This window comes from Egretta garzetta, unplaced genomic scaffold (genome assembly GCF_000687185.1).
Source record: "Egretta garzetta isolate BGI_Z169 unplaced genomic scaffold, ASM68718v1 scaffold448, whole genome shotgun sequence".
NCBI lineage: Eukaryota > Metazoa > Chordata > Aves > Pelecaniformes > Ardeidae > Egretta > Egretta garzetta.
This window is the reverse complement of record NW_009260497.1, coordinates 1262636-1270257: the sequence shown is the minus strand read 5'-3', so window position 1 is coordinate 1270257 and position 7622 is coordinate 1262636. Positions and strand designations below refer to the sequence as shown.

At 49.0% G+C, this 7622-nt stretch overlaps 1 protein-coding gene across 1 annotated transcript in view; it reads right to left on the bottom strand.

The window, feature by feature from the left end:
• Positions 1-7274, bottom strand: part of A4GNT (alpha-1,4-N-acetylglucosaminyltransferase) — a 17315-nt gene extending 10041 nt beyond the window's left edge. Inside the window, exon 1 of the mRNA XM_009644468.2 lies at positions 7172-7274. Within this exon, the coding sequence (XP_009642763.2) occupies positions 7172-7274 (103 nt within the window). The remainder of the gene's footprint in view (positions 1-7171) is intronic.
• Positions 7275-7622: the final 348 nt, after the last annotated feature.

Genomic DNA, 7622 nt, shown 5'->3' with positions numbered 1-7622 from the left:
CCTGTGCATCGCGCCCTTCCCAGTGCACATGCGGAGTGCTGAGCTTGGAGGATGCTCTAATATGGGGGCATGCATGGGAACAGATGGCAGCTGTGATTAAAAGTTTCTGCCCTGCTTTTATCTTGCATGACGCGAAAGCATCCCCCCCCTTCCTGCCCCAGCTCCCCCCATCGCCTCCCCGTGCCACCCAGCTCCTTGCCCTGTGGTTCAGAGGGGAATTTTCTGTGCAGCCCAATCCTGCAGAAGGAGCGGTGTAAAGTTAAAGCCCAGAGGAGCCCATATCACCAGGAGATGATGAAACCATGAGCTAAATGCACAGGCTTGGCCTGCAGCAGAAAGCGAAAGCACTGGCATTGACGCAGGCTGCCCGCAGCCCTGGCTGCTTGATGGGAGCATTTGGGAAAGCACTTTAAGGCAGAAACGGGGTCATTTATCTCAGGGGATTCTTCTGTCTACCCCCTGCACCTCCACAGGCACAGCCCCAGGATTTGGCTGGGCTCTGATCTCCAAAATGAGCATCTTTGCCCCAGAAACATGCTTTTGAGGGCTGTACTCATCCTGCCTCTTAATATGTCAGATGAACCGAGGCAAACCTGTTTGTGCCCTTTCTCAGCCCCCACCTGGGTGCCACGAGCTGCCAGCATCTCACCAGGACTATGCCCCGTTCTCCGGCTCCATGCTGTGATGGGCCGGATGCTGCTGCCAGGGCTTCGCCTGTGCCCTGCTGACCCGGCACGTGAGTTTGGGTTCCCAAAAGCCTGCTGGAAAGGCAACGGAGGAGGGGGGGACACAAGCAGGCTCACACACACCAGTGAGCCCAGTCTGCATGGAGTTGGGGGCTGCACTGGTGGACGGGGTGCTGCGAAGTTACTCAGACTGAGACCCCTGCGTGCTTCACACCCCACAAAAAAAAAATTAAATACAGGGAGAAGCCAAAATCTGGGTGCTGTTCTATTGCCCTCTGGAGGAGCCTGCTTTTTGTTTCACTGCATGAGAAGCCCAGAAAAACGGGAGTCTGCAGGCAGAGCCTGTGCCAGGTCCCCTTGTGTCCTCAACTGCATGGTGGCACAGCCAAGGGAGGCAGAAATCACACCCCAGTGCCATATAAGCAGTCTGCAGCAGGCTGAGCCCCCAGCTTGGTGATGAGTGACCAGACTTTCCCTTCACCTCTGCACACTGCTGTACATCCAACATGTGCGCAGCAACATTTTGGCCTTGAACATCATGGGAGACAAACAACGGTTATAGGGAAAGCATTGGCCCACAACATTGGCCCGTGGCATGCCTGCTCAGGTTTGGTTCACGTGCAGTGTTGGACATTTGTAGCCACAAATCCAGGTCCTTAGGCTACCAATGCTCAACCATTTCAGCTGACGCCCTGCAGCAGGGACAGTGCTCACTGGGACAGCCTGGTTTTCTGCTCTAGAGCCCACCCAAGCCTTCCACTTCTCCATAGCAGAGACCCTGTGGTGATTTCTCTTTATCCTGAATAACCTTAGAGGCAGTATCCTGAGCTTGGGAATCTGCTTTGATTTTGCTCCATGAAATGACAAACATACCTGCTCTGGAGATCTGGAGCCTCCTTCTCTGGAGATATTCAACCCCTGCCTGGACAATGCCCTGTGCACCCTGGTCTGGGTGAGCCTGCTTGAGCAGGGGGGTGGGACTGGGTGATCTCCAGAGGGCCCTGACAACCCCTGCCCTTCTGGGATTCTGTAATCTCCTGCAAAAATGGAGATGCATCAATGTGGCTGCTCGAGGATGCTCCAGCAATGGCTGAGCGCTGCTCTCCACGTGCCCAACCTGCCACTGGGCTGGATTTGGCCCCAGTAACGTTCAAAAGGATGATTTCCCACCTGTTCAGTACAGAAACCAGGGCCTGAAGGCAGGCATCCCACATGGGCACCAGTGTTCCCTCAGAGGCATAACACATTGTATTATTTCCATACACTCTCTCAGCATCACCCAAAACAAGTTATTAAATAATATTAAACAATAGCTCGTTCCCTAAACCTTACCTGCTCAGGTCTGTGCCCGTGACCACTGCCAAGCGCAGGGGTTAAGTTCCTCGGGACTTATCACACACTCACACTTCCCATATCTCCCTCCTTAAACACACACACTTGTCCCAAATGAGCCAGCCGATGCTGTTATTTGCTGAGGTGGCTCCAAAGACCTCTTTCTAGAAGATTTCAGCCCATCTGACAACCACCTCAGGAAGCTACAGCAACTAAACCCAGGTGCCCGTCATTCAGGAGCTGTGCACAGGGCACAGCCCAGCTTTGCACCATCACCTCTCACTGTTTTGCTGTGCACTTCCAAGAAAAGTCTGGCTCAGCCTTCTCTATATAAATTCTTTAGAATAGGGAGAGGCAGCAACCAGACCCCCCTTCTCCTCCCGTGTTCTGGGTTGAGCAAATGCAGCTCCCTTGACCTCTCCTTGCACACCCTCCATAGCCATCCTGGTGGCCCTCCACCACACCCTCTCTGTTTTTCCCAATGCCTGTCTTACACCAGGGACCCAAAGCTGGACGCGGTGTCTCCTAAGTGCCAAGATGAGGGGAGTAAAGCCTTCCTCACCCCACAGTGCTCAGTTTTGAGGAAGACCTCTGGAAGACCAGCCCGAATGTTCACAGATACTGGGAGAAATGTGCCTGGATGTTCTTCCTTTGTACACTAATCCTTATGAGCAACCTGCTTGCTGTTGTTAACTGCCAGCACATACATCTTTTGATACTTACTGAAAGCTTGTGTCTTTTTTTATAATTACGTTGATCCAGTAGAAAACTTGTTTGCTCCTTTGGAGCTTTCTTAGTTATTTTACCAAAAATCAATAGCTGTCGCTTGGGATACAGTAAAGCACTTATACCTTATGTGCATAGGGACAGAAGTGGAGCTCATAGCACTTTGGGACCCAGAGTTACACCTCTCAAACACAAGCTCGTCGGTCAGCTCAGAGGAAGGCAGGGCACTAATAGGCACAGGCACTAATGCACAGAGAGGAAAAAAAAATATCAGAGGAAGGAATGCAAGGAGCTGAACTGTGCCAAATTACAAGCAATTGTAAAGCAATACGTTTATGCTCAAAGGTTTCCATATTTATATTTCTAACCCACTTGCAACGTCCATACAGTTCAGAGATAAAGCAAGCGTAATGACTGAAAAGGCAGGCACCGTATCTGCAACCTGAGAAGAGTTTACTTTTAGATGCCTAATTTTACTTTGTTAAGCTTTTTGCAGCTTCCCAGCTTGCGATAGCACCCCACTCCGCAAACACATGTGCATTATTATAGCCTTCCTCCACTTCAATTTAGTCAACCCTTTCCGAGATTAATTTATACATCACCATAACAGGACTCTGGGGAACCAACTGATTTTAGGGCTGCATCGGACAGGCTTCTTTTTTTATGAGGGGTTGTTAACTAAAGCCACGATGTTGTCAGTCCAGTGTAGAGGGGGGTGGTTTAGTTGGGAGTGCTTCTAAATCTGCCTTCACACTGTGACAGCTTTTTGTGCTGGTATATCTGAGTGCAAACACCATTAGACCTTGGGGCCTCGCTTGGCAAAAAACACTTTCTAAAAATCTCCTCCCATTAGAACCAGCTCAGTTGCCTCTGACCAGAGCCAGTGTAAACTACCAGCTGACGTGCTACAGATTGTGTTTTAGCCAAGGAGATTCGGGCCGTGTCAACCCTGCAAGGCAAGAACCCCCACCAAGCAGAGCCCATCAGCAATTTGCGGTGCCTTCGCGCGCAAGCAGGGCAGTCCAGAGCAAATCCACCCAGCTCTGCAAGCATGGGGTTTGTTAGACCGCACAGAGCTCCCAGCTCCTAAAAAATAAATAAATAATAAGAACAGGAATGCTGGAGAATGATAAAACTCCAGACAAGTGGTTGCTTTGCCTCTAAGAAACAGGGGTTTTTTAATAGAATGAACATTGGTAAATGCTCTGTTAGCAGAGTGCCCTGAGCAGGTTGGTCTGCCCTGCATTGATCCCTGCCTCGCGTTGATCCCTGCCCTCCCGTGCTCTGCTCAGCCAGGCCAGAGCAGCCGATGCCATCCCCCAAATCATACCAGAAGGAAAACGCTGCCTGCACCACCAGCGATCCTGCTGCCGGCATTGCGAGAAGGTGGATCCAAACCCACAGCAGGGCCAGGACCTGGGTGCCAAGCGGTGATGGATGCACCTCTGGCGTAAGCGCATTAGAAATCAACAGCAAAATCCTGTCTGAAAATCACGCTTGATTTTATTACCATTTTGTGGACAGCCAGCAACAAGAGCTTTCTATATTCATGAATTCATCAGATTCATATTTCAAAAATAATAAATGTTGTTATTATTATTGGAATGAATTCCTCTATTATGTACTGAGTGATTGTAACTGCTTACTGCCTCCAGCACAGGAACCACCTAAAGAATAATACAAGCAAATAATATTTCTATAGTGATTGCTACAGGGTCGTGTTAGGGTTTTTTTTTTAAGTGAGAAAGGCATTAAGCAGAACAACAGCAACAATCACAACAGAAATAAAGTCATTATAAGGTTGTGTATAACCCTACCAGGTTTTTTTCAGGTAAATTTAAGTTTGGGGCACATGACTAAATGCTTCTGAGAGATTTCTCTTGGTTTCTTGGCGCTCAGCCTCTAACAATGTATTCACACTTTCTGCCTGCTTTATCCTATGTACAGAGGAAGGACAGCAAAACAAATCTCTGCAGAATGACTTCCTGACCCAAAGATTGCAAAGGAGGACAATGAGGCTCTTTGCTCCAAACCCCTTATCGACACCTATTAGCCCCTTTGTTTCCATGGCCCGCGTTCGCCTCCGTGGCTTGTGTACTTTGGAGGTAGGGCTTTCGCTGTTCGTGGGCACCTCAGCCCTGTAGCTTTTATTCTCACAAGCTCACCCATAAAACGCAGGGCATTGACGAAAAGCAGAGGAGATGAACCAACTGACCATAAATTATGCACTTGCAAGCTAAATCTAGATAAGCAGTGGGTAGAGCGGGTCAGCTGTGATAGATGGCTTTCCTCCAGCTAGCTGACAGCGTGGGGAGTGGAAAAAAAGGCAGAAGGGGCTGCAGAGCTGCCTGGAGGCACTCCAACAATGATGCTAGCATGGACCGGTCTCCCCTGCCATCACTGAAGGGTTTACGGTAGAAGTAACAAGTCTCTCTTCACCCTAGTTATTTCCTCCCTGTGGCGATGAGCAAATCTGCTCACTGCCTCCAGTGGGCTCCATCCTGACCCCTCTTTTCACACGATCCGCAGGGTGCCTCCGTCGAAAGAGCTGTAATACAGAAAATCAGTAAAACACAAGACTTTTTCCAAGAGGTCCAATCTAGTTGTCAGCGTATTTTGACATGAGTCCAATAGGATGGATTCAAAAAAGATGGGATCCTACCATGCCCAAACACAACATTTGTTTGAGCATCTGCCAAAACAAAGCCAGCAGACTGTTGGGAAGGCTGCATTTTCCAGGTTGGTTTTTTTTTGGGTGTGCACAACAGCAAAGAGGATCACTGTGAGCATCTTCAGCTCCCCAGCCTGTGTGATCTAGTACCCAGTGATAGTTGGAGGGGACATTTATTACAAATGCTAAGCAAAATTTAAACCTACAGCCCCAGTGTGATGGCACATTGCTCCACTGCCATGCTGTAATAATCTCAGCATAAGCCTATCCAGAATTCAGGATTTTCCCCTGCGATAACGTGGAATAATTCTGCAAGTTGCAGGCCCTTGGTCTGTGTCGCGACAGAGTGGAGGAACCAGATGCTTCTGCGTTACCTTCGTTTCAGTCATGACATGTCATTATCTGATGAAAAAAATGAGAATTACCTTTTGGTGGCTAAAATTCATAGGGACCTCACCCTCATTAACTCTGCTGACCACCTGCACGTCCACAGCATCAGAGACAGTAGGAGACCTTCCCACGAGCAATGCTCTGCGCTGGCACGTTTAGAGGGGGACCTCTTCTCTCCCAAGGGTGAGAATAGCTTTTGCAAATACTCAGGAGTTGCAGAAGCATCTTTGATCCAGGAAGATCCATCCTGCATGGACAACTTGCAGCCAGCCCCTCTTGCCTTCTGCCCCCCCTCTTCAGGAATTTGTGCTGTGACGAGGGCCTGACATAGGCTCCGGATCTCCAGGATAGGGAGAGTGGATGGAGAGATGGCAGGGATGGACAAAACCAGCAGGACAGCAAGAAAGTACGTCTTCAAAATGAGGGGAGGATAGAGCCAGGCCGAGCATGACCGTGCACACGTAAGGGAAAAGCAAATAATCAAAAGTTTCCTTAGCGAAATATATAAAAGTAGGCAGAAAGGGGGCCAGCCAGCCAGCAAAAGCAGGCCCAGGCTAAAGGGTAATCAAAGCATTCACTTCAAATTAAACAGATGATTGTTTTTTGGTGGTAAAGGTGATGGGGATTGGGGAGTGAAGGCAGACCTGGAATAAGAGGGGAGGGAATGAAAGCAGCCACATCTGCATTGAAAGCGAGACCCTGGAGGGGACCCAGATGAAGCCTGAGGGGTTGGGGAAGTCTCCATCACACTTGGAGAGAAGCGGCGCGTGATGTGCCAAGGGGAGAGCAGAGATTTCTAATGAGCCTTGTGGGTCAAATGGCACTGATTGAACCCCCACAAGCAAATGGATTATAAGGAAAGTAAGGGAAGATAAGGAAAATGAAAAGCATGAGCCAGCCAGCTATGGATGTGTTAACCTGTTTTTAGTTATACACGAGATTGTAGGACAAATTCTGAAGGAAACGTTAATTAAAGGCACTGAGAAAAATGAGATAAAGTGCAACACAGGTTTACCAAAGGCAGTTTGTGCCAGACTGTGCTGACATCTTCCTTTGATAAGATAATTGGTTTTCCAGACAAGGGAAATTTGGTAGATCTAATCTATCTGGAGTTCAATAAAGCATTTGATATGGTGCCGCATGGGAAATTATTAGCGAAGCTTGAGAAAATGAGAATTAACAGAAGAACCCTGAAGTGGAGAGAGCAGGGACTGGCGTGGAGGCAGCAGCAGGATTGTCACCGGGGAAAACGGGACCGGAGAGAGGTTGCTGGTGGGTGTCCGAAAACCCTGTCTTGAGACCAATCCTGGAACAGGTCCTCTATTGCTAGGGCTTGGGAGCAGGCTGGTGAAGTTTGCATACTTGCCTGGATTTTCCGCCGCGCGACTTGCGTGCACTTGGTGCCGACGACCTTGAACGCTGGGGATGAGAGCATCGCTGCAGACTTTGTAGGGATGCACCCGCACCATGAGATGGCAATGTTGTTCCACCAAAGAGTATCCCTCTTCTCTCATCTTCCAGCTCCAGTTTTTACTGTCTGGACACATTTCAGTACAGACTCCAAGAAATATCAGTGGTGAAATGACGATGATGGTGGAAGCTAAATCAGTCCCTGCATGGCTCAAGCAACGTGGCTCTGGACAACCTGCCTTCAGGTCTGGAGACAGAAAACGTGCAGGTGATATGGGAAGGGAACATGTTTAAATGCATCAGATGAGAAACAAGGCATCGCTACCTTCACTGCGGATCCAGTTCAAATAACCTTCCCCAATTTACAAAACCAAAACCAAACCCCAACCCCAAACCAATGGTGCTCA